The sequence below is a fragment of the Rhinolophus sinicus genome, chromosome 14 (assembly GCF_057876585.1).
Source record: "Rhinolophus sinicus isolate RSI-liver-muscle chromosome 14, RSI-T2T, whole genome shotgun sequence".
Classification (NCBI taxonomy): Eukaryota; Metazoa; Chordata; class Mammalia; order Chiroptera; family Rhinolophidae; genus Rhinolophus; species Rhinolophus sinicus.
Genome location: NC_142514.1, coordinates 10163580 through 10190932, shown reverse-complemented (window position 1 = coordinate 10190932; position 27353 = coordinate 10163580). Strand labels below are relative to the sequence as shown.

Sequence of the window (27353 nt, the reverse complement as noted above, 5' to 3'; positions counted from 1 at the left end):
CAGTTGGTTGGAGCACGGGCTCTCAACCACAAGGTTGCCAGTTCGATTCCTCGAGTCCCGCAAGGGATGGTGGGCTGTGCCCCCTGCAACTAGAAATGGCAACTGGACCTGGAGCTGAGCTGCGCCCTTCACAACTAAGACTGAAAGGACAACAACTTGAAGCTGAACAGCATCCTCCACAACTAAGATCGAAAGGACAACTTGACTTGGGAAAAAGGCCTGGAAGTATACACACTATTCCCCAATAAAGTCTTGTTCCCCTTCCCCAATAAAATCTAAAAATAAAAACAAAACAGACAAAAAAAATGTACGGGTTCACTCTTAATAGAGAAATGCAAATGGAAATGACTCAGAAATGCAAATGGAAATGACTCAGGCACCACATTTCACCTCCTAGATCAGCAAAGACCCAATGGTAACCACCAGGTTGGGGAGGTTGTGGGAAACAGACATTCACCGCTGGCTGGCGTGACACTGACTGCATCTGTCAACCTATGGTGGGCAATCTGGCAACACCCATCAGTTACAGATGTGTGTGCCCTTTGCCCCAGTGGACATACTCACACACCTGTGAAATGACGTCACAGCAGCCTTGTTTCATAATAAAAAAACAAGATTAGAATGTAGGCTCCGATGGCTCTTTTTGAAGAGGCAGCTCAGAACTGGCAGGCGCCAGGCAAAGGGAGAAGAGCAATATGGCTGTATGGGTTCTGGTGTGTTTGTTCGACAAGTCTTGCTCCATGACCCAGATCCCATATGACAAAAGACATATGCTAGAGAGGTTGTTGCAGCGATGAGAAAGGAGCCAGCTGGAAGGACGCTGTGCACCAAGCATGGAGGTGTAGGGACCAGCATTTCACCCCCCGCCCCGCTCCCTGTCGTTTCTGTCCTTGGTGTTTCTCCATCTGCGCCCTCCCACCCCCAGCACTGCGCTGACTCAGGCTGTCCTACAAGCTCAGTCTTCAAGGGGATCCTGGAAAGTGCCCAGTGTGGGGCCAGGTGAGTTCTTGGGGAGGGACTAGGGTCAGCCAGCTCTTCACTTGTTTAGCCTTCACTTCTCTTTTCCTCAAAACAACATTTATTGAAATAGCACCCCCCATACACACACCAAGCAGGAGCTCCCACAACATCAGAAGTGAGGAAGCATGGGTGATCGAGGCGAGGGAGGGGGCACTGATGGAGGGGTTCTCAAACTGTGTTCCTGGAACCAACTCCGTGGAACTCCACCCCACCCCCCACCTGAACCTGGGGAGCATATAAATGTGAGGATTCTTGGGCCTTACCCCAAACCCACTGGGTCAGAATGTCTAGGGGTCCATGTTTAACAAGCATTTTTATACATATGAAAAAATGCAACACCCATTGGTTGGCTTGTAGTACTTCTCCATTCTGGAAGAACTGAGCCCCTTTCTCAGCAGAGTTTAAATAACAGCTACAGTCAACTCTAAAAATTGTAGTTCACAAGCCACATCAGATCACATAAATTATAATTCACAAGGTTTAGCTTTGAAATGAGCAAGGCCAAGGCTTTCCAGATGTGTAAAATGGGAGGGGGGAGATTCTGAATAGCGCTCCTGATCGTGAGTCTGCACAGGACAGCCAGGATGGTTATTCCAAAAGGCAGGTCTCCCCCTCACTTAAAATTCGTTAGTACTTGCTTCCCTTTACTCTTCAGATAAAGATCAAAATCTGTATGGCGGCAGAAGAAGGGCCACACGTCTCTTGGCCCTCCCCCTTCCCACTCTTACTTCTGAACACACTGGTTTTCTCTCAGTCCCGTGGGCTCACAATATTTCACCTCAGGGCCTTTGCACATGCTGCTCCCATCTCGCCTTGTCTAGTGAAGTCCTCCATATTTCTTCCCTTTGGAGCCCGAACGTTGGCATGGAAACTATACATGTCTTTGTGGGATCTTTGACTGACGTCTCCGTTTCCTTGCAGCTTTCTGACTGCAGGGACCATGCCTGATTTGGCCACCACTGTGTCCCCAGAACTACCTCAGTGCTGAGGCTCCAGATACATATTTGTGGAATGAATGGGGCATGACAAAAGCAAAATCCAGGCTGGCTAACACAGGCTTCCTATTGCCGTCAGGGAACCAAACTCCTTACAGGATATAGAAAAATGTCTGGAGGGAAAAACCCTACAAATATCAATATTGATTTTTCTCTGAGCCACATGACTCCAAGTGACTTTTATTTTCTTCCGTGTACTTTGCTTTCTCCCAATTTTTTAAAACAATAAGCATGTAACTACCTTCCATTATCAGCAAAAGTAAATGATGTCAAAATATTATGATGTCAACAATCAAAACAGTATGTCGGCCTTGCAAATGAGTATAAATCTTTAGAAGCATGACTGCCTATATTTTAGGAGTTACCTAGGTGAATAAAACAATCTTTTTTATTTGCTAGATGTAACCTCTGGGTAACTTCAAAGATGACTTTTTATTAATATATATTTCTCAACTTTACTTAGTGGAATGATTTCTAATGGCAACTATAAATTGACTATTGAATTATTCCTTAGGGTGGCCCATAGCTGATCAAGGGTGATTCTTCTAATCAGAGAGGCAATTTTCACCTTGTATTGTTTTATAAAACTGGAAAATGTTGACATGTCTGCAGGTTGCAATTCTTCAACATGGACCTGTGTCCCCACTTCCCTTTCTAAAGCAGATCTCCTCTCCCAAATCCATTTAAGCCTTGGGAAGAGGATTTGTCTAAGAGAAGATAGAGTGCCCATCAAGAGTCTATTCACAAAACACTTGGCAATTCACATATCATCTGTCCTCCAGGGAGCCAATGCAAGCTCGTGCTTCTGGAAATGCAACTTATTTCTTCATAAATCAATATGACTGTTGCTGGCAGTGATGACTTGCTTCTTAAACTAAGTCCAAGGAGCATTAAGCAGTCAATCACGTTTTATACAATGAATGCAACTCAATTTCTGTCTACAGGATAATTATCCTCATTAGTTCCCTTTTCCAAACAGCTTGTTAATATCAGTGTGTCCTCATCTCAACCCTGTGTACCTCTGAGGATTCCTCTCAGTCTCCACTTTATGAGACAATAACAATAATCATGGTGTCATTTACTTAGCACCGTGTGCCAGGCACTTTATATGTGTTTCTTACTTACTCCTCACAACAACCCTGTGAGATAAGTGGTTTGTAGACAAGGAAAACGAGCTCAGAGAGATTAAGCAATTCGCTTAAAGTTACACAGCCAGAAAGTGGCCTAATGAGATTCAAACCCAAGTATGTCTACCTCCAAAGCCTGTGCTTTTGAAAAATTACTATAGTCAGGTTCAAAACAGAGATCTCTGTCTCTACTTTGGACAGACAGGAAATAAAACTACCTAAAATCTATCCATTGTTATGTATAATAAAGAGGCTGTGTTTCTTTTTCTCCCCCCCCCCCGCCCCCTCACACTTTGTACACTGAATAGATTTTCTGTGTCCTTGTAGGGAGACCATGACACAGATGAGAACCTCAAGGGGAGTTATTTTTTAAATTTACTGAGTATATGATAAACACTCGCAGATAACTAGGAATAAAGGGGGCATTTTCTCAACTTGATAAGAACATATACAAAAAACCCTAGTTAATATTATACCTAATGGTGAAAGACTGAATGCTTTCCCACTAAGATCAGAAACACCCAAATATAAAGAGTTATATTTCACTAATTGCTCTTATTCAACAGAGTACTGGAAGTCCTAGCCAGTGCAATAAAGCAAGAAAAAGGAAATTAAGGCATGTAGATCTCCTTTTCTGAAAGGAGAAATAAAATCATTCTCTTTTTTTGCAGATGACATGATTATTTAAGTGTAAAGTCCCAAGAAATCTCAAAAAACTTCTAGAAAGTTTAGTTAAGATACCATATAAACATACAAAAGTCAACCGTGTTTCTATATAATGTCAATGAGCATGTGGACACCAAATTTTAAATGATACCTGAAACTAATAATAAAAAAATATAAATAAATGTTTTAAATATAATACCATTTATAATCACTCAAAAAAAAAAAAAGAGAGAGAGAGACATACTGAAGTGTAAATATAACAAAACATGTACAGGACTTGTATGCTAAAAACCATAGAACACTTTTGAAAGAAATCAGAGATCACCAGCATAAATGGAGAAACATACCATGTTCATGGAGTGGAAGACAACATAGTAAAGATATACATTCTTCTCATACTGACATATAGATTTAAACACAATTCCTGTCAAAATTCCAACAAAATATTTTGTATATATAGACCGTCTTAGGTTAAAATTTATAGTGGCAAATGAGCTAGAATAGGGAAAAACAAACTTTTCTTTTCCTAAAGAAGAATAAAATGGGAGGAATCACTCTACCTAAGACTAAAATAGCTACAGTATTCAAGACTGTGTCATATTGGTAGAGGTATAGACACCTAGATCAATGAAACGTAGTAAGAACTCAGAAATAGCCCCCAAACAAATATGGCCAAATGATTTTTGACAGTTTCAAAAGCAGTTCAATGGAGAAGAACAGTCTTTTCAACAAATGGTTCTGGGGTAACTGGATATCCACATGCAATAAAAATAAACCTTGACCTAAACCTCACATCATATATAAAAATGAACTCAAAAAGTTCATAGGTTTAAAAATAAAACTATAAAACTTTTATAAGAAAACATAGGAGAAAATCCTCAGAATCAAGGACTTGGTGATGTGTTCCTAGACATGACACTAAAACCATGATTGATAAAAGAAAAAAAAAAGAACTGAACTTCATAAAAAATTTAAAACTTTTGCTCTGTGAAATACTCTGTTAAGAGAATAAAAAGACAAACTATGGATGGGAGAAAATATTTGCAAACCATATATCTGACAAAGGACTCATATCTAAAATATATAAAGAATTCTCAAAACGCAATAGTAAAAGAGCAAATAATCCGATTAGAAATGCACAAAAAATATGAAGAGACATTTCATCAAAGAGGGTATACAGAAGGCAAATAAGTATATGAAAAGACATTCAACATCACTAGCCATTTGGGAAATGCAAATTAAAACCATGATGCTATAACACTACACACTTACTAAAACGGCTAAAATAAAAAAGTGATAATACTAATCGCTGGTGAGGATGCAGTAAAACTGTGTCTCACTCATTACTTGAAGGAGTATAAAATGGTACAGCCACCTTGGATAAATAGCCTGGCAGTCTCTTTAGAAACCAAACATATACTTACCATATGATCCAGCAATCACACTTCTGAGAATTTATTCCAGAGAAATGAAAACTTATAGTCACACAAAAACCTATACACAAATGTTTATAGTGATTTATTCATAATAGCCCCAAATCGGAAACAATCAAAATGTCCTTCAATATGTGAATGGTTCAACAAACGGTGGTATAGCTATACCATGGAATATTATGCAGCAATAAAAACAACGGGCTAGCAACTTAAATAAATCTCAAGGGTATTATGTTAAGTGGAAAAAAAACCCTCAAATGGTCAAATATTGTATGATTCCATTTATATAACATTCTCAAAATGATAAAAAGTATAGAAATGGACAACAGATTAGTGACTGTCAGGGTATAGGGATGGTGGTATGAGGAGGTATTATGACTATAAAGGAATATCGTAAAGGAGATCTTTGATGATGGAATAGTTCTGTCTCTTGATGGCTGCACACAAATCCACACATGTGATAAAATTGCATAGAAACACACACTTTGCACCAGTGTCAATTTCCTGGTTTTGGTTATGATTAGGAAATATGTAACCAACTGGAGGAAACTACGTGAAGGGTACCCAGGATTTGTCTCTCTATTTTTGGAACTTCTTGAGAATTATTTCAAAACAAAAAGTTAAAAGAAAATCTGTTGAGTGAGGTCTGAGACAGGCCTGCATTTCACAGTTATAGATTCCATTGCATTTCTCTTTCTGCTTCAATATTTTAAACCCCTTCAATAGTTAAAAAAACCAACAGCCACTGTTTTTATTATTCCATTCTTTCTTCCAACTTCCTTGGCTGTCAGTGAGCTGAGGCTCTGGACCAAACCACAGCTAATTCAGAGAATGAAAGGAAATGAGAAAATGCTGAGGCCACACCCAGGGCTTATCCTGATTTACTGCTTGGAAGTCCATGGGCTCGGAGGGGCTCACAACAGTCTCCAAAAAGTCTGTGAAGAGCAAGAGGCCATTGCCCAGGCTGGGCACTCCAGGTGGCCCTGGCTGTCAGGCCTAAAGCAGGTGAACGTCAAAACCTCAGCTGTACGCCCACCTTCTAAACCACCCCATCGACTGCTGGGGAGGGGACACTGGGTAGGACATCCACAGACATGTTCAGCAAAGGACCAGAGGGCACATCACGCTTTGCATCCTGTTCTTTTTCACTATGTATGCCAGGGAAACACAGCATATCTGGCAATTGGTTATTGGCAGCACATTGAGGAAAGACGTGGCTGTTAGCCAGAGGTTGTGCTTTAAAAGAGATGTGAGTCCACAAAACAGTAATGGGGTCTTGGAGGGTGGTGAGGGGCTGGAGAGAGGTGGGGAATGAGCAGGAAGAGTTCTTACCTCTAAAACAAGGTCTGAGTCTTCATGCTTTCCAATTGTAGTACTTTTATTCAGGACAAAAAAGCCTTCTGCGCTCTTTAGGTAGGCTTTCATACTCTCTCCTTTCCCTATATAAGATTTTCAGGAAAAACACTGTGTTGGAAAAATGAAGTCCTCTAATTATTCAACAGTATCACATCTAGAATGAATGACATACACCATAATGTCGCAGACGTGGGAGCTGACAGGACTCAATAATGACCACAATTTAATTCTGCATATTTTCAAGACTATCTCTTTAGCAGTGATATTTAGCAGAGATGAACTTGTTTCTAATAATCAAACAGAAGACATTTTTTTAAGGAACTCAGAGCACAAACAATAGCTAAAACAACCCAATGACAAGTCTGAATTCCACTGATAACTGCTCTCGGTCTCCCATTAAGTTTACTGTGAGGTGAGTTATCTGACACATCAAGTATTCACATTCAATATTTCTGAGCCTCCGCTTCCTAGCTCTGGGACCTTAGGGGAATTACTTGTTTCTTTTCTAGGCCTCAGTGTCCTTGTCTGTAAAATGGGATTAATGATGCTCTGTACCCCAAAGGGTTTGGTGAGGATTAAATATGTGAAGCATTTAGAATGGTGATTGCTACACATTAAACACACATTTGTACTTACAACTACTATTATTATTATTAATCCTGGGCTTCTTAAACTCTGATCCAAGGAGCTCTAAGCTTCTATAGAGCTTCTTAAAGTGCTGAATCAGTCATTGAGGAAATGGGCTTTAAATGATACTTTCTTTTGAAATCGCTCCATTTCTCCATATGCTTGGGAAAAAAGGATGATTTCTAAAGACCAAGGTATCAATATTATAGCTTGGGCATATAATTAGGACTCTGCACACATTTTTCCCCAATATTTTCTTATGAAAATGTCAAACACACAGACAAGTTGAAAGAAGTGAATGGTGAACTCCTGTATACCCATCACCTAGATTTTACAATTGACATTTTGTTATATTTGCTTGATCACATATCTATCCATCTGTCCATTCACCCACCCATTTTATATTTTGATGCATTTCGAAGTAAGTTCTATACATGTTTTTTAAAACATAAAAATTTCAGTGACTTCAGTAGGTTACAAAATGTTGGTGATAATTTATATGATGCTTGAACTCTGATTTGAGATATGTCCAATTACACAGTGTGACATCCTCCATCTCAACAACATGTCAAAGAATGAGAGTCCCTCTCTTTTCTTTTCAACTGAAAGATCACTGAAATGTGAAGTTGCTGGACTGAGGATAAAAACAAAAGTCATCTAGTCGTGATCATAAAGAGTCTCAGATCTTGTTCTGCTTTTCATCAGCATCACCACCTCCATCATCATTTATTGAAGCCCTATTAAGTGCCACGCATTGTGCTATCCTTTTATACACATGGCCTCTTTTCATCCTCAGGACAACCCTGCAAGGTAGGTAGCAGTACTGTCCCATTTTACAGATGGGGAAACCGAGACTCAGAGGGGTTAAGGTCACACAACAGTAAATGTCAGGGAGGAAACTCTGAGTAACTACTGCTCAATCCTCTGGCAGCTAAATTTCCACGCCTCCATTGTTGCTGGGTGGGGCAGAGTGGGATTGGGGAGTTGCACTGTCTGTTGATACTCGGAACATACAATAACAGAAAGTCCTTGAAACCAGCCTTCTACCCTCTGATAGGAAAAAAAAGACCCTACCTGGGAGTAAGAGAAATGAAAATAAGCCAGATAGTTTATTTTATATTAGTAAATTCTGAGGCCTATAGGTGCCTCACAAATATCGATGTTTTCATATCATGAGAAATAAATTGCACTGTTTGCTTCATTAATATAGGAGAAAAGACATTTCCTCTTCCAAAGGAACCATGCTCTCTCACCATCAAATCACTTCAGTTACTCATCTTCAGTTGCAGAGGACCACGGTAACGAGCAGCACATTCAAGCCTAATTATCCTAAAATGGAAACTTGCCTGAAATGTCTCTTCTGTGGAACCGAAAAGTTGGCTTATGTGCATATTTGTGTTTTAGCTCTCACCCCAGATGTTCCCAAGGTTGGTGCCTTCTCTCTGTTCAGATGTTACCCTCTTGTGGTCACCACCTGACCACCCTGGCTAATGGCACCCTCCAGTAACGTCACTCTCTTGCTAACATATCTCCCTGCTGTACTTACCATTTTCTGACATTTTGTATTCCTTTATTTAGTTGTTGTGTTTGCTGTGTGTTTCCCTTTCACTAAGAAATACCAGGTGTGATCAAAAAATACAATGAATGTTTTAAAAAAATTATTACAGTAAAAGAAACATTGCCATTAATCCCCCTCAAAATATTCCCCCTCACTTTGAACTTATCCCATTGTTCTTGCCACTTTCTGAAGCAGTTCTGAAAGTCCTCTTTCGTGAGTGTCTTTAGGTGTGCTGTCATGGCTGCTTCGATGTCCTGAATCATTTTGACTTTGGGGAAGAGCCAGAAGTGGCACAGTGCCAGATCCAGTGAATAAGGTGGATGAGGACACACCGTAATGTTTTTATTTGACAGAAACTGCCATATACCAAAAGCAATGCATGACACGGAGCATTGTCATGATGGAGGATGATTTATGGCACACTTTAAAACAAACCTTCTCTCAACCGTAGCTCACACCCAACTGACTGCACTGAATAAATTGAAATGTGTCACACACTGTTACTAAGGTTCAACATGCTGCTTCCCATATTAAAGATCCCTGCTTTTCCATTGGCTGACACTTGGTAACAACATTCACTATATTTTCTGACCACAATGGAAAGTCTGTTACGCTTCTTACAGCAATTTCTATCAAATAAAAACATTATGGTGTGTCCTCATCCACCTTATTCACCGGATCTGGCACTGTGCCACTTCTGGCTCTTCCCCAAAGTCAAAATGACCGTGAGAGGAAAGGAAAATGTTTTGAATCAATTCAGGACATCAAGATAGCCACGACAGAGCAACTAAAGACCACTCACAAAAGAGGAACTTCCAGACCTGCTTCAGAAAGTGGAAAGAATGATGGGGTAAGTGTGTTTGAAGTGAGGGGGAGTATTTTGAGGGGCATTAATAGCAATGTGACTTTTATTGTAATACATTTTAAAAATTTAAACATACACTGCATTTGTTGATCACACCTCGCATGTTCTAAAAGAGCCAGAACTGTGTTGTTTTTGTTAAGAGACAGTTCCTCATGAGTATCTTGTGTTTGTACCATCTTTAGAGCAATGACATTGAAAGATTTTTGTCCTGCACTATCTTTCCAAGGGTCTTTGTATATTCAACAGCCCAGGAGAATATAGGTAACATTTATAATAAAGATAATGTTTCCTTTTGGGGCTATGGTCGGGCAGGTTTGCTAGCAGCCCCTTTCAAAGACTGGGGATTCCTAAGCTTGGAGTTCCATAGCTGGGACGCAGACCCACTGTGTGCACAGCCCCTACCCCTGCTGTTCTGCATCACTCCTAGGGACTTGTGGGATAAGGCGGACCAATGTGAATGTGAAACTCTGGGTGCCTGTTGTACCTGCTGTGCTGTGAGGAATAAAATCTTCTGCCTCTGGCCCAGGAGTCTCCTGACTTCTGCCACCCTCTGTAAGCTGGGCAGCCTAACTTGTTAGCTTGCAAACAAGGTAAAACCTCAGACCCTTCACAGTTCCTGACCATTTTGTTCATTACCCCATGTCTAGTGCCTGGCACAACACCTGACACATAGTTGGTACTCGGTAAACACTTGCTGAATGAATGAAAATACAAGTGACACCTCAAAGCAATGAGTGCAGAAGCTGGCTAGAAATCTTTGCCAGTAACTACCTTCATCCCGCCTCCTACCCTGCCCCAGTACCTATCCTAGATGACTTTTTGGAAAACCGAAATTCTATCTCTTTAGCTTTGGGGCTAAACAATATTTCTCCACCTTCATCTTGCCCTGTGCTGTCGTTTCCCTGCCTGAAAACACTGTGGAAAGTAACAGGAATGTGTTAAACTCTGTAAATTTATTCTTAGTGCCACAGAGTACCAGCCTAGTAAAGAGGGAAAGAGCTTCACCCATCTGCATCCCCCTGACCACTTCATTGGGTTAGAATTGGGTTCTAGGAACATTTCTTTTAGGACTACAAGGTCTTCAGTGGCTTGGGAGCTGAGAAATTCATCAAAGGAGAAGGCAGGTAAAGGGGATCTCTGACCACTGGGTGGTGGTGTCCGTAAATCCGGAAAACCTGGGGGCGCCCCTCCTAATCCCAGCTGTACTCCACAGGATATTCCGAGAGTGGGTGCCAAGGAGGGGGCCTGAAACTCCCGCGCGGGCTGCCTAGGGGGGTGGGTGCAGGGTGGGGTCGGGCTGCACTTAGGGAGGAAGGGCGAGTGTTGGGGCACCTCCTCTCGGGTGCTCCTGGGGGCAGAAGTCTGGGTCAGACAGAAGTTCGGCCTCGTGATGGAGCCGCGTCACTCCCCGCCATCCCAGGGTCGGCCCGTCCCACACAGGTCTCCGCCCTCCGCCTCCCCCCGCGCCGCACTCACCTGGCCGGAGGAAGCCCGCTCCGTCCTCCGCCAAGAGCCCGGCGGGCTGGGGAGGCGCGGGGCCCTCTCCCGGGCGAGGCCGCCCGGCCGCGCTCCCGCCGAGTGTCCAGACGGCGGCCCGCACCCCGCGCTCCCGCCTGGCCTGTGTACGCACGTAGCCATGGCAACGCCGCCGGGCCGCGAGTGAAGGGCGTGGCCTGCGCCCAGACTGCGTGGGGCGAGGGGTGGTGCGCCGAGGGTACCTGTGCACGGTACAACCTGCCGCAGCACCTCAAGGCATCGGGGACCTGCCACGTAGGGGGCCTCCGCACTGTTTCCCAGATGGGGAAACGGGGGCTCAGAGGTCACAGCAGTGGCCCAAGGTTTTACAGCGAGAAAGGAGCAGACTCAGAATCTTACTATGCTTTATTTAGGCTAGGTGCGTTGAGGGGGAGTGGGTGGGAGGGTGATGGAGCTAAACCAGGAGAAGTTTGGAAGTTAGTACCCCTTGCTCCACCCAAACCCCTAGTTCCTAGGAAATAGCATAAGCGGTAGGGATGGGAGAGGGAGGGGGTGCGAGGAACAATTTTGAAAGAATGAGGGTGTTTTTCAAGTGCTGGGGAAAGGATATTTCCAAACTCACAATCCTACTACTGTTCCTGACCTTCCCTGTCAAAACTGACTTTTATTCATTTGTTCTTTCCTTATCTCTACAAGCATCTCCTGAATCCCTGTAAGTGTCAGCTGGTGGCCCCAGAGTTGACCTGAATCAGTCACTGTCCTTAAGAAGCCCCTACCTGATTGCAAATCAGTGCAGCCACTATGGAAAACAGTATATGAATTTTCCTCAAAAAATTAGAACTACCTTATGACCCAACAATTCCACTTCTGGGTATTTATCTGCAGAAATCTGAAACACTATTGCTGTACGTACCCATATGTTCTTTGCAGCACTATTTAATAGCTAAGATATGGAAGCAGCCTAAATGTCTCTCAATAGACTATTGGATAAAGAAGATGTGATACATATATACAATGGAATATTACTCTGCCATAGAAAAGAATAAAATCTTACCATTTGCGACAACATGGCTTGACCTAGAGGGTATTATGCTAAGTGACATGAGTCAGGTAGAGAAAGACAAACACCATATGATTTCACTTATATGTGGGATCTAAAGGACAAAATAAATGAACAAAACAGAAACAGACTCATAGGTTCAGAGAACAAACTGATGGTTGCCAGATTTGCCAGATGGGAGGTGGGTTGAGGCACTGGGTGAAAAAGGTGAAAGGATTAAGAAATACAAATTGGTAGTTGGAAATAGTCACAGGGATGTAAAGTACAGCACAGGGAATATAGTCAGTTTGTATTACAATTACTATGTCTGGGTACTAGATTCATCGGGGGGATCACTTTGTAAATTATATAAACATTTAACCACTATGCTGTACACCTCAAACTAATATAAAATAATATGGAATGTCAATTGTAATTGAAAAAGAAAAACTAATTTGAAAAAAACAAGCCTCCACTCATAGGCACTGCAGAGAAGCCCAACTTAAAAATGTCAGTGAGGATCATTGTCTCTATTAAATTGCTTGCATTTTAGCAGGAAAATGAGGCTCAGAGACATGGAGAATGTGCTCAAGGTTGCCCAGCTAGAATATACAGCAGGATTTGAATCTAGATGAGTGTGACAAGGAAGATATTTTCCCCAGGGACTACAGGAGATTGTTGTCACAACCACAAGACACACATGCTTTTTCCTTCATCTCTGAACAGGCTGAACTCCTGTCCAGTAGTGCCTGAGGCCTGGAGGGAAAAGGGGCCTAGGCCAAGCGTGGCAGTTCTTGCCCGCCAGACACTGGGCTTCCTTCCTGTGAGCCCTTTGCCCTCCCCACCCCAGCCACTTTCCCTGAGTGGTCCTTGATGGGGGGGGGGGGACAAGCTCACCCACTGTGCCCCCCTCCCTAGACCTACCTGCTGTTTTTCCTGTTGCTCCTTCATTTTTACAAGAAATGAATGATGGCCTCAGGCCCCAGCCCAGCCCTGGGAGAGGTTGGAAAATTTGCCCAGACTCTATGGGGTAAGAGAGATCCAGAGAAAGAGATGGAACAGGAGCACAGGAGAGCAAGAGCAGGAAATAGAGCATGACCAGCAGGAAGTAGCCAAGCTGTTGGGTAGGACAGCAGAGAGCCTACCGGACGCTCCACAGCTCATCAATAAACTGACCCTATAGGCTTAGGAAATACAGGTTTTTATATCAGTACACACACACACACACACACACACACACACGAAAATAAATTCAAACCATTGAAAGAACAACTGATAACAGACCTTTCACAGCTGTCCTCATCCCTTTCCCTGGCCAAAAATGAGAACACACCCAGATGTTTCCTCAAATAGACTCTTCTCCTGCTGGTTCTGGCATTCATTTCTCTTGAAGATCAGTCTTCAAAGCCAATTTCCCTTGGTTTCTTGGACTTTGCTGTTGGAGTCAGTGTGTACGTTCTGTTTGAAAGCTGCAGAGGAAGTGTGCTGATCTCACCTTTGATGGGTCTGTTGTTTTGTTTTATTCTGTCTGGGCCTCACTTCTCTTGCCTGCAAAATGGAGGTAATAACTGTGACATTACATTGGATAGAAGTAAGGTACAGGTCCCATCCACACTCTAGGGGAGGGGCTTACACAGAGATGTGAACACCAGGGGTAATTGGGGGCCACTGTGTGTGTCTCTTGGTATGCACATGCGCACATATCTCTTGGATGTATACACCTAGGAGTAGAATTTCTGGGCCATAGAGTACATCTACGTCCAGCTTTAGAAGAATCTGCCAAACATTTTCCTAAAGTGCTCCCAAAATGCATCCACACTCCCTTGACGATGTATGACATGTATGATGGTTCCAGTCAGAACACGTGCTGCTACATATTCTCCTTCCCTCTCTCCTTACAGAGGTGATGTTTGACTTGGGTTCTTTGGAACAGCAGGTCCTAAACCTGGTCCCCACGTCAGGCTCACCAAATTCCTGGCCACGTCTCCAGAGTTTCTGATCGTTTGAAGGCTAGAATACAAATTGGAAGGTATACTCCATGAGGCAAGGATCCTTGTCATGTACCCCTGGTGCCTAGAGCAGTACCTGGCATATATTTGACACTCAATAAAAAGTTTTTTTTTTGATTAAATGAATGAGTTTAGGAACTGTTGTTCAAGAGATGGGCCTCAGGGAGGGTGTGAATTCCTGAAATGGAGAGGAAACTTTGATGTGTCTGAGCCAGTGTGCATTTTTCTGGGAAGAGGGCCCAGAGCCTTAACCAAATCTCTCCCCAACAAAGGTTAAGAGCTGCTGTTATTGTCTGGCTTTTATTTTATCACATAAAAAACAGTTGGTCCTGGGGAAGGAGGCATAGGAACTGTGTACAAGGCTCCCTGGTACTTGATAGAGTTTAGAAGTTACAAGAGAGACAGTGCTTGCCTGGGGCTGCTCATAAGCTGACACTTATTTTGACCTTTGATCTGTGGTGGCTCTTTCTGCACTTCTAGCAACTGCTTGGCTTCCTGGGGCCCTCCCCTGTGTCTGTCTGTTGAATGGCAAATTCCAGAAGTCCTTGGTGGCCCTGAGTTTTCATCAGTGGCAAGCCAACATGAGCCCCACCTTTTGAGAAAGTCTCTTTTAATCAACAGAAAGCCTCCCAGTTTATCTGGTTTGAAATGACCTCATCCTTTGTCACCTTCTCTGTTTTCTGGAGGTTTTGCAATGTCTTGCTACTGTCTGCATTCTTTTCTCATTTGAACAGTGCTCCTGTTTTAAGCATTTTTTTTTTTCGGGTCATTCCGTCACATGCTTTTTATCTTCCTTTCCAAGCAGATCAAACTCTTGCCTCTCTAGACATTTCTTCTCAGGTTTCCTCTGAATCATTCCATTTAGTCTAAGTATGTCCAGTTTTCCCTCCTTCTGCACTGCATTCAACATAGACCCTCTCTTTTCCCCAGAACAACTGTTCTTTTCTTTCTAATCCATTACCCAAATCCTCGTCTTTCACCATGTTTTCTGACCTCTCCTAAGAACGAATTGTTTTTTGAAACCTAAGTTGCAAAGATCATCCCTTCTAATCTGAGTCTGAATTTGGATCACAGTCAAGAAGCAAGGGAGATGGAATGTTGCTGGGTAATTAGGATCCTAGGCAGAAGGGCCTAGGGCTCAATGGTGGTGGGTGGGGGGTAGTGGACAGAGGAACCTGGGGATGGACAGGGAAGTATATTCTTCCACCTGAGGAGGGGTTTGATGGGGGGTGGAGGGTGGAGGAGGTGGGGGTGGGGCAGTCAGGAAAGACTCTAAGCAAAAGGAAGCATTTGACATTTGACCTGAATTGTGAAGGATAGGTAGGATTTCAGGAAGTAGAGTAGGGAGAGAAGACTATAGTGGAAGGAAGGTGCAGTGAGAATAGAAGCTAGAAGACAGGCAATAAGAGAAGCTAAGTGGGCCGGCCCGGTGGCTCAGGCGGTTAGAGCTCCGTGCTCCTAACTCCGAAGGCTGCCGGTTCGATTCCCACATGGGCCAGTGGGCTCTCAACCACAAGGTTGCCAGTTCAATTCCTCGAGTCCCGCAAGGGATGGTGGGCTCTGCCCCCTGCAACTAAGATTGAACACAGCACCTTGAGCTGAGCTGCCTCCCGGATGGCTCAGTTGTTGGTTGGAGCGTGGGCTCTCAACCACAAGGTTGCCAGTTCAATTCCTCAACTCCCGCAAGGGATGGTGGGCTGTGCCCCCTGCAACTAGCAACGGCAACTGGACCTGGAGCTGAGCTGTGCCCTCCACAACTAAGACTAAAAGAACAACAACTTGAAGCTGAACAGAACCCTCCACAACTAAGATTGAAAGGACAACAATTTGACCATTGTTCCCCAATAAAGTCCTGTTCCCCTTCCCCAATAAAATCTTTAAAAAAAAAAAAAAAAAAAAAAAAGAAGCTAAGTATGGTGGTACAGGCGGAGAAGGGAGGCTAGGTGCTGAGACTGCAAACTGAAGGGCCATGGTCAGCCTTCAGAGGTTTGTTTGGCGTTCACACTGTGTAAAGACTTTTTAAAATTAGTTGCTGAAGGCATAGGCTTCTTTCTGTGGAGTGACAGAGAAACTGATTCAAATGGGCTTCGGAAGAAAGCAAATTCACTGGTTACCATAGATGAATAGTCTAGAGAGAACAGCTGCATTCAGGTCCAAGCGACGTCATCAGGCCTTGGCCTCTCTCCAGTTCTCAGCAATACTTTTAACCGTGTGGATCCAACCACAGACAGGATCTCTATATAATGATTACAAAAAGGCTGCCCTCCAGCCCTTACCTCTTCTCAGTTTTGAATTCCATGGGCAAGAATTAGAATCTTCCTAAAGTTCCCTCGAAGGCCTCACTGTTTCTCATTTTCTCTGATTGGGTCACAGGCCTGTTCCTGAGCCAATTATTGCGGCATAGGAGATTGCTGTGCTCTGATTGGCTGAGTTTGAGTCACATGCCCATTCCTGCAACCAGAGACAGAGTCAACACCATCTCTGAGACTGGGCTGAGACTGGGAGAAAGGTGTGGTCTACGAAGGGTGATCATCATAATATTTTAGAAGAGAGGTGACTTGATACTGGGTGACAGAAACTTTAGATGTCTACCACAGCAGCCAACGTGTACAGGTGATTTTAATTTACATTAAAATCTGGATGTGTGCCTTTTCTTGGAAAATGGGAACATCTGGCAATTCCTGGCTCTATTCTTGCATAGAGATCAACAATCTGCTAGGGCTGAGGACAGGCTGCCCTCTTTAGATACAGCCTGTGTTCTCCCTGCCCACTGCACTGCTCACATCTCTCTGGCTTCTGGAAGCACTTGAGTTTTCAGCCTGGCATAATTTGATTCTGCAAATAAATTTGTTTGTCCCACCAGAATGGAAGTGCCAAAGTACAGGCGTCAAATAGCTCTCCCTGTGCTTCCACAAACCCCTGAGGACAAATGCCTTTTGATAATTTCATTCCTTGCTCATTTTAAACTCCTTCTTTAAAAAATATTTAATGCACTATGATTTTAGATTCTGTATCTGATCATTTCAATGTCTGAAGTCCTTAGTGGGGAGGGTGTCTCTAGCATTTGTTGTTTCTGCTTGCTCTGGTTCATACTGACTTGCTTCTTAGATGTTTGGTAATTTGATCACAGTTTCATTTTTGATTGATATTAATCTGTGGGAATCCTGAGGGGTCTGATGCCTGGCTGCTTTCCTCTGTTTGTTTCAGCTGGATGCCAAGGGTGCTTATAACTTGTGACCACTTGCATATATTTACTTCCTCAGCTTGGAGTTTTCTCACTGAATATGTGGAGTATAAATTTGAACCTCAGACCTATGTGGTTATAAATCCTCAGGGTGACAATCATTATTATTATTGTGGCCATTATTAATTTTTACCTCCAGAACCACACTGAAAAGAGACAGGTTGTCTCAGAGGCTCCCTTTTCTGGCAGTCCAGAAAAAACATTTTAAAATACCTCCCTTTGCCAAGATCTAGAGCAGCTTTGAGGGTGTTGGCCTAGTATGAGCATTTTAGACTGGGCTAGCTCACTTTGCAAAGGCCCAAGGCTTAACCTCCCATTTCCTGTACCTGTTATCTCCCCAAATTGGTAAAGGTGTTTATCCTCAGGTCGCCCTGGCTTCCTCATTTGCTTACATTTTGGTTGTAACTCACTCTGCCTGTATTGTATGTTATGTATGTTCTTTTGGGATTGCTTACATTAAAAATCATTTTTTATTATGGAATTTTTGAAACATACCCACGAGTAGAGGAAAAACATGCAATCAACCGCATGTACCCATTATCCAACTGCAACATTTTTCCAATCTTCTTTTTTCTTCCTTTTTGATGTTTTTATGGATTAATTTAAAGCAAATTATATCATTTTATTCATAAATAATTCCTAACTGAACAGAGGACTTTTTTTCCCTTGTGGACAAAAAAGAGGCCACATACTGAATCTGCATGGTGGGCCTTACAGACTCAGAGACTGAAAGCAACCACATAGGATGGTTTGAACATAAAAATTCCTAACTAAAGGAATGGTGGGTAGTCTTGTCAGAGGCCTGTAGCTTCCTTGACAAAGGTCAATATTTACCATAAGTGAGCGTGTCTATTGTCTCTTTGCATCTAAGATAATGTACCTTTGACATGTCAGAGTAATATCCTTTTTCCAGACCCCTCAGGACACAACCTCCCACTAGAACATGAGACCACAGAACCCCTCATTATTGTCTTGTTCCCCACATACCATCTGTATGTGCTGTAAATATTACTAACTATCCTGTACCCATCAATGTAACAGCAGTATGTGTTCCTCCATTTTATTTTTGTCCAATCCCAGAGACTTCTCCCGCTTTGTTTTCTCCCACCCCCTTAATCTACCACCAATGGATGTCATGTGATCCTCCTTACATCTCCTGCTTTGATTCTAATGTATAAAATAAGCTGCAAAACTGCCATTCCCCAGAGCATTTTTCTCAATCTGTTGAGATTTTGCTTCCCAACAATTGTCATCAATTTGACTCAAATGCAATCATGAAAATTCTCTATAAATTTGGACATTTCTTACGTCGACTCCTTTTACATTCTCTTACCTGCCCCCAACATTATCACACCTAACAACGCTTATAATTTCTGAATGTCATCAGATATACAGTCCGTGTTCACAGTTCCTTGATTTTCTCAAAGATATCTTTTAACTCTTGGTAGGTTAGACTCAGGATCCAGACAATATCTACATATTACATTTGTATTTTGTATCTCTAAAATCTCATTTATTCTATAACAGCAACCACTCCCTCCCCCCCACACACTTTTCTTTTCAGCCATTTGTTGGTGGGAACCAGGCAATATTTAATTATAACCATCTATGTTATGTTGCATTGGCATGGTCTTTAGGGGGACATCTCTTTGTCTCAGTTTTCCTTCTCTGAACAAGGAAGCTGGACGTGATGGACTCTAGAACCATTCCCACTCAAAACTCTACTTTTTTGTAGCATTTTCTCATATAGTTTACTCATTTGATTCTCCCAGTTTTGTGACCCAATGCAGTTATCAATATCTTTTTTCCCCCTTCTTCCACCTCCCCCCCAACCCCCCCTTCCAGTTCAAGCTATTGTTTCTCAGGCTAGTTGCGTAGGACACAGCTCCAGGGAGAGCTGTTGCTCACAATCTTAGCTGTAGAGGGTGCAGCTCACTGGCCCATGTGAGAATTGAACCAGTGACCTCAGCGTTAGGAGCAGTGCCCTCCAACCACCTGAGCCACCGGGCCCTTCCCAGTTATCAATATCTTCATTTTACAAACATAGAAATTGCCAGGAGGTGATACTATTTTTTCTACTTCTCCATACTGAATCCCCACCCCCACCCCCAGTAGACTTAAAACTGTGGTATTCAATCAGGAACATTTTGCCCCCCAGAAGACTTTTTTAACATTTATTTTTAAATTAGAGTTAACATACAATGTTATATTAGTTTCAGGTGTACAAGATATTTTTTTGACATTTACACAACTTAGGAAGTGATCACGCTCAGGGGACTTTTAACAATGTCTGGAGACATTTTTGATTGTCATACCTGAGAGGGGCTATTGGCATCCAGTTATTAGAGGCCAGAGATAAATATCATATTCTTTTCAATGCAATGAAAGGGTGTATAAAAATGTATACATCCGAGAATTCAACTCTACATCAGTAGGATGACGGGATCGTCTGTTTTTAACATACCCGTAGAACTTAGCCATTTGATGTTCTTCTACTGCTTGCCCTTCAGTTTTATTTCTGGCTCCTATTTTGCCCCTTGAGACCTTTCTATTATTGACCTAAGGGAAGATTAATGGGCAATTTTTACTGCTTTCAAGTCAATGGAAAAACTTTAGGGCTTTTTTTTTTTTTTTTTTAACTTGAAAGATGAACGTCAAAATGAAATTTTATACCAAATAACAGATTTTTTTGGGGTCCCAATTCCTCCTTGCCATTTTATTGATCAAATGGATATTTTCAATAAACTTAGCATTACCTTTTTTTTTTTTTTTAAATCATCAGGGATTTTTTTTTTTTTTTTAAAGATTTTATTGGGGAAGGGGAACAGGACTTTATTGGGGAACAGTGTGTACTTCCAGGCCTTTTTTTTCCAAGTCAAGTTGTTGTCCTTTCAATCTTAGTTGTGCAGGGTGCTGTGCAGCTTCAAGTTGTTGTCCTTTCAGTCTTAGTTGTGGAGGGCGCAGCTCAGCTCCAGTTGCCGTTTTCTAGTTGCAGGGGCACAGACCACCATCCCTTGCGGGACTTGAGGGATTGAACTGGCAACCTTGTGGTTGAGAGCCCACTGGCCCATGTGAGAATCGAACCGGCAGCCTTTGGAGTTAGGAGCATGGAGCTCTAACCGCCTGAGCCACCGGGCCGGCCCAGCATTACCTTTTAAAGTCAGTGAAATTATTGCATCCTGCTGCTCACAACTGCTGTAAGGTGTATATTCTCATACACTTTTCTCTGCTGCATTTGTGGTGATTTAAAAGAACCCCGTTGGTGCTACGTAATATGAATTTACCATTGGCAACTGCTGGAACTATGTGTCCTTTCTCTTTTCCGAAAGTCAATTTGTGGACTAGTGCTTTGGATCTGATTTAAAACTAATTTGTCAGAAACCAAAAAAAATGCAGCTATTTCTTTTCTTTTCTTTTTGGTTCACCTTTGAAAGAGGCAGGAATTAGATAAGGCAGATGCATTTATTCACCTGTTCATATCAAGTATTCAAGTAGTTTTTCTTATAAATACAGATAGTCACAGCTTGTCATATTGTATCCAAAAAGTAAAAGAAAAAGCTTGCTATCATATTATTATATAACTTTTCTCTCATTTGCATTTTGTGAAAGTAGATGCTAATGATTTTTCTGGACTGGACACAACTGCCAAGAATGCATTCTGAAGTAAGACATCTTGAGGATAAATACGAAGAATATTTTCCTGGGTTTAAAGTTCCCATATACCTCCTAAATTTTGTATAGTACTGAGCCCAGCTTATATCTCTGAGGAGTATGTTGTATTATTTGACATTGTTTTCTCCTAAGAAGAAAGGCTTATAGCCCAGAAAAGGTCATGCTGTCATTTTTCCTCCCCAAAGTATATTCTAGTTGTTTTATTTTGTCATACGCCCTTCATTAGTTTCAAGTATGCTTTTAAATAATATAAAATTTCTCAAAATCTCTTTGAGTTTGTAAGTACTAGTGACCATTATCTTTCCCATATCTTTTATATTTCAGTTAATTAATTCCAGGTTTTAATGCACAGTTGGGACTGGGGATGGAGGAAAAAAAAGAAAGGGAAGAGACATCTGTTTTTATCATGCCATGGAGAATTAGATTTATAGTTCTGGATTGGAGAGGGATAGGAAAGCAGTCTTTGTAAAAATGACAGTTAAAACAAAAAGCAATACCACACTCAGGCTAATCTCCAAGGATGACTGTTTCCTGCTTCCTCTTCTTTTTTCTTTTTATTTTTTCTGGCTTCTTTTTGATGGAGCTGACACTAGGTGGCCAGGCTCTGTGGCCGGAGTCCCCATTGCCCAAGAGAATGGATTGTCCTTCCTCTAGGGCAGGGTTTCTCAACTTTGGCACTATTGGCTTTTGGGGCAAGATAATTCTTAGTTGTGGGGACTGTCTTGTGCATTGTAGGATGTTTGGCAGCACCCTTGCCCTACTAGATGCCAGTAGCAGCCCCCCTCCCGTCACTGTCAAATACCCCCCAGGCAGCAAAATCAATCCTGGTGGGGAACCACTGATGGAAGGTGAAATGGCCCGTTGACCCGGATGTTTAAGCATCACTGGGAGCTGGGAGTGTTTTGTCATACGTGGCATCTGAGGGTTGGTTGGTTTGTATCAGCGTGCCATCCATCTGTCTGCCTTCCTTGAATGTGCAGAGTTCTGGGGTCTGCTTTTCCCCTAGGGTGTTGGTGTTAATAAGACACACGTGGTGGGCAGCCTCGTTGGCCGGGAGCAAAGTCTTGTCGCAAGGGCCACGTGATAGAGACTTCTGGTGTGTGTGTACCAATTCTGGATAAATTGGCATCCATATATTGTGAGCTCCTTCAGTGTCTTTCCCTCTCTCTCGCGATCAGCTTGCTCTCCTGACCACTGCTTTCCATCGATTATTGGAGAATCTGAGATTGATGTGCTGTGGCTCACTGCCACAGACCATCCCAGCTTCATGTACTCTCAGGCATCATTTCTTAGGCCAGCTGCATTGCTGCAATGAGACAAGGGAATGGTTCTCTCCTTTCAGCTGTGTGAAAGCTGCTTCGGAATGATCTGCAGGTGACTCACAAACCTCCATCCACACAGGTGGCAAGAACTTTGGAAAGTATCCACTCGTCGGTCATGAGGCTGTCAGGAGGGGGTGCAGGCTTCACGTTACAGGCACAAGCTTCCCCATCGGGGAATGGACACAGCAAGGTCTGCAGTGGGTCTGAGAGCTGGAGGCCCTTGGTGTTGGTGCCTGGCTCATCCTGGACCCTAACAGACAACTTCGTCAAGGAGCTGTGGGACTTTGGACAAGTCTCTTGTCTGCTCTGGACCCATTTCTGCACTATAGAATTATTGGGTTTGGCTCAATCAGCACTCCCTGGAGTGTGTTCCGTGAGCGATGACCATGGAAGGTGCTTTGTGGGGAAAAAAGTTTCTGTGACCAAGTTGGTTTGGGAAATACCATGTCCTGGAGATTTACAATAATCATATGGGATAGAGAGTTTCTGAAATTCTCTGCACCCAGACACCCATGTGACCCACTCCCCACTTTTCTCTAACGTTACTTCCCCAGAGACTTTTCCTGATCACCCAAACAGGCGATACCTCTCCCATTCTGTTCTTTAATTTACCCTGTCTCATTTTTCTTCACAACACTTCCTGGTTTTTTTGACATTATATCATATATTTATCTATTTGTTCATCATCTGTCCCCCTCCACCCAGAATGCAGCCTCTGTGTCAGCAGGAACTTCAGCCATTTGTTTGTAGCTTCTCCCTAACACAGGGCACATAGTAGGTGCTCAATAAAAATCTGTTGCATAAATAGACTTTGTTTAACTTGGGAATTCCCAAATGGATCTCCTTTGGGACTTTTCCACTTCCACCCATTAAAATCCAGGGAAACATGCTCAGGGACTCACCAGGAAAGAGAGTCTCTAAAATCCTGATAGCTGCAGTTCCCAAGATTCATTTTCTTTGTCCCAGCCACTCAGTTCTGAATATACGGACAGTTAGACTGAAAATCAAATGAAACAGACGCTCAACAGTTACCTGTAGCGCGTGCTGCTCCAGGCTGACCCCAGTGCTGCCATTTTCCTGGAGCTGGCTTTCGGTGAAGATTCCTCACAAACTACTCGCGGCACCAGGTGAATTTTCCCAGAACATCTTTTCAGAAATGCGACGCTTGGAGAAGTGCTAGGTCTTCAGGTTTTCCATTACATCGTGGTCCAGTCAAGCTACCATGTAGCCCTTTCTTTCTCTGTGACAGGAACAGCTTTACCGGTGTTTTCCTCAGGGTACCCACCTTAAAATCAGTAACCTCCATTTTTCTGGTGAAGAGATCAAAGCTCAGAGGAATCAAATGATTTGCCAGTATCTTACTTCTAGAAAGTGGCTGTGCCAGGATTAAACGACATCCTCCCTGCTACAAAGCCCACGTCTTAGCTTCTGTGCTCGCAGACTGAATAGGGGCGGTCCTTTCCTAATTCTGCACTTGAACACTCAGCACGGTTTGTCCTGTGAGCTAAATGGTCCTTGTTAGGGACTTTAAGGCCACAAATAAGCCCATTAGTCCTCAGAGGGGCTCTTTATGCACTGCCCTTTATAGCCTGCAGGCCAATTGATCTATCCATTTCCAGTGACACAGCTGAGTCCCATTTTCAGTTTGCCGCACCCTTGCAGATTTATTTTGGCTTTGCCATCTCACGCTTGTCCATCCAGAACCAAGCCGTCTCAGGACATTTAACATCAAGTAACAGAAACCCACTCCAACTTGTCTGGAAGATGGGACTCTATCGAAAGCAGCCTGAGGCATCCTCTAGGGGGTGTGGCCAGGCTAAGGAGGAACTAGACCAGGAGATGCAAAGCAGCTGACCCTCCCATCTCTTTCTGTGTAGGGCTGTTTCCTCCTCGACCCTCTGTTTCATTGGTCTCTTCTTGCAGACCAGCTTTCTCTGTGCACATGGCTCCCCTGTGGCTTTCAAGTTTATTGTACCCAGTTCAATAGCCAGTCCAAAACGACCATGGTCCCTGTTGCCCTAAGGCCATGGGACCCACTTTAGGAAAGAACCCAAGCAGGAACCTTCCCGTGGAGAGCAGGGCTTAAGCTTCACTGCTGTATCCCCAGTGACTAGAACAGTGCCTGACACTAGTCACAGTCATGCTCTAACACAACCTTTTGCCTCAATTATCTGCTTGTCACTGTCCTTTATCAAAACTATAACCAGTCTGAGAAACATGAAAGTCAAAATCAGGAGTAGGGAGAGTACCCACTATGGGCCCGGCACCACTGACAATGCAAAGGCAGTGCCCGCCTTCAAGGACTTCAGCTAAATTTAGGGTCAGAGCTATAAAGGGGAATTTGTTGGGAGGACACAGCATCTCTTATGGAACCCCAGGGCAGAAGTACAGCTGGGCTTCCCAAGGAACAAGGACCAAGGCCTAGAATGTCATCATGAGATGGCCACTTCTGAGATCTCATTGTTCATCTCTGCCTCTTTCAGCAGTTGGCTTCATTCTGTCTCTGCAGAGCAGCAACCCCTGCTTCAGTCACCTGTGGCCCATCATGAGGGTCCCCAAATGGTCCCCTAATCCCTGAGACCACATCCAATTCCTGGGAGAGAAGGTCCTAGCCCAGCTTGGCATCTGATTGGCTCTTCTGGGTCAGGTGGACACATACCTCAGGTCCAATCAGCTGTGATCTGAGAGGGTGGAGGTCACATGACACCAACATTGCGGCTGAGATTCCTCCTTTTGAGTGGGATGGGAGTGGTAGGTGGGAATTTACTTGCATAGCCCTGGAGCCATTTAGGGCTAAAAACAGGTGGGTGGCTTCTTGAATTTTCTCCTTCCTCTCAGTCCTCTTATATTTACTTTAGGAACAAAAACATGGTGGAGAGGAAAGGGCTGGAGTCTTTCTTCTGGTTTTTACCCTTTTAGCTTTTTTCTTTTTTCTTTTTGTCACTAGAGAGCCCTGGTAGGTCTTTAACAATGAACAAACAGGAAGTGTTTCTTGGGGAACTTTGAGGTGAAGGTGGCCCCTTGCTTTGACAGGTGGTTTTAAGTTAACCATGCAAATAACATCCTTGTCTCTCTAGACACAATTCAGGACTCCAGTTTATAGCTAATGTTGCCGGCTAACATTCTCTCTGCCTTCATTTTAGACAGAGGTGAACTCATGCTCTATATTTTACATGTTAAATATCCATGATATAGTCTCTTGTAATATAATTTTCTATTTGGTCATTTCCACACGTATAAAACAAATAGGGTCCTTAGTGCTATTTCCATAGTCAGGGAGTGTTCAGGTGCAGGGGGGAGCTGGGCTCGAATGAGTTGAACATTAAGCCACATGTTGGCTTCCTATGGCCTCTGTACCAAATGCCCACACACTTGGTGGGTGGCCTAAAGCAATAGAAACATATTTTCTCACAGCTTTGGAGCCCAGAAATCCAAAATCAGTGTCAACTGGGCCAAAATCAAAGTTTTTCAGCAGGGCTGATCCCCTTTGGGTGCTCTAGGGAAGCACCCATCCTTGCCTCGTCCAGCTTTGGTGGCTGCTGGTGTTCCTGGGCTTGTGGCCGCATCACTCCCATCTCTGCCTGGGTGGTCAAATTGCCTCCCACTTTTCTATGTGTGTAATCTCTCCACCCCCACCCCCACCCCCATCTCTCACTTATAAGTACACTTGTGGGTGACCTGTAGGGCCCACCTGGATAGTCCAAGATAACCTCATCTAAAATCCTCAACTGAATCACATCTGCAAAAAGTTTACCATAGAAAGTAACATTCTCAGGTTCCAGGGATTAAGGCCTGATATCTTTGGGGTCCACCATTCAGCCCACTACAAGCCTCAAACCTTTCTCACCTAAGGAAGGTCTCGGCTGGGCAGTATCCAGCAGAGGCCAGGCTGACAGCCCTTTTAAAAAGCCATTTCTCAGCTCACTGGGAATATTGCTATTTCCCTTTTCTTTTGCTTCCCATCAGGGTGAAGTATAAAAGGGTAAAGAAAGAGTCCAGCCCAGAGATACACGGAGAGCCATAGGCTGGCTCCGTAATGGGCTGGGATCAGACCAGCCTCCGGGTGTCCTATGCCAGCGGGCAGATCCAGGCAGCTCCCTTTTTTTATAGATGGATTTGCATAAGGAAAGTGAAAGGTTGAACTTGAGGCCCTGCTGGGAATCCCAAGATGAGGAAGTGATTCACTTCCTAACTGCTGTCACTTGTCTCCCACTGGGAGCTTTTAGGAAACACCCAGAGCCTGAGAATTGACTGTTCCAACCAAGCTCCTAGCCATGGCGACTCTTTAACAGGTCCACTCCAGGCTCGCCAATAGCAGGAAGGCACGTTTGGACTCAGGTCTACCTTCCCAGACTCCCAACTCCATGGTAAGACGCTGACCCAGACATCCCCATTCCGCTGTCTGAAATCCCCTGGGCATTTCTCATTAGTTGAACTGCTTTCCTGGGCTCCACAGGTAGTCACTTTGCCCTCTCCATGAGGACATGCTCCCCACCCCCACCCCTCCATGGTCACACAGCCTGTCAGGTCTGAGGCAGATGACAGGTGGTGCAGAGTTCTGTCCTGGGCCAGTTCTCAAGACAGAGATGTGGGAAGAATGTTTAGACAGGTAGAGAGCGGCTGGGTAAGCCACGGAACTTTCTGTTGGGCCTGTGGGTTGATGGGAAAAGCCTCAGGTGTTGGGAAACACGAATCCTCATTCAATACCTGAAAAAGCTCTTTACACGGAGTTGCATGGCAGAGTGTTTAAGAACTCAGGCGCTGGAGCCAGACAGCCTGGCTTCAAATCCCAGCTCTGCCACTTATTAGTGGTGTGACATGGGGCATTTTAACCTGAACCTCCACGAGCTAACCTACAAAATGGGTACCGGGGAAATGGAATAACATACGTGAAGTGCTTAGCACAGCACCTGGCATATATTAAGTGTTTGGTACCTATGAGTT

General features: G+C 43.6%; 1 protein-coding gene across 13 annotated transcripts in view; it reads right to left on the bottom strand.

Annotated features, from left to right (window-relative positions):
• Positions 1-11327, bottom strand: part of FHAD1 (forkhead associated phosphopeptide binding domain 1) — a 121513-nt gene extending 110186 nt beyond the window's left edge. For 2 of the 13 annotated variants that reach the window (XM_088790149.1, XM_088790147.1), the window contains exons 1-2: positions 11124-11327; positions 6574-6680 (exon numbers count right to left, since the gene is read on the bottom strand). Coding sequence is in view for 11 of the 13 variants with exons in the window: in XM_088790147.1 (XP_088646273.1) it covers positions 6574-6666 (93 nt within the window). In the remaining 2 variants the exon portion in view is untranslated. Of the gene's footprint in view, positions 1-6573; positions 6683-11123 lie in introns of those variants that run through there. The other 11 variants (XM_088790145.1, XM_088790144.1, XM_088790146.1 and 8 more) reach the window with 9 other exon arrangements.
• Between the last annotated feature and the right edge of the window lie 16026 nt (positions 11328-27353).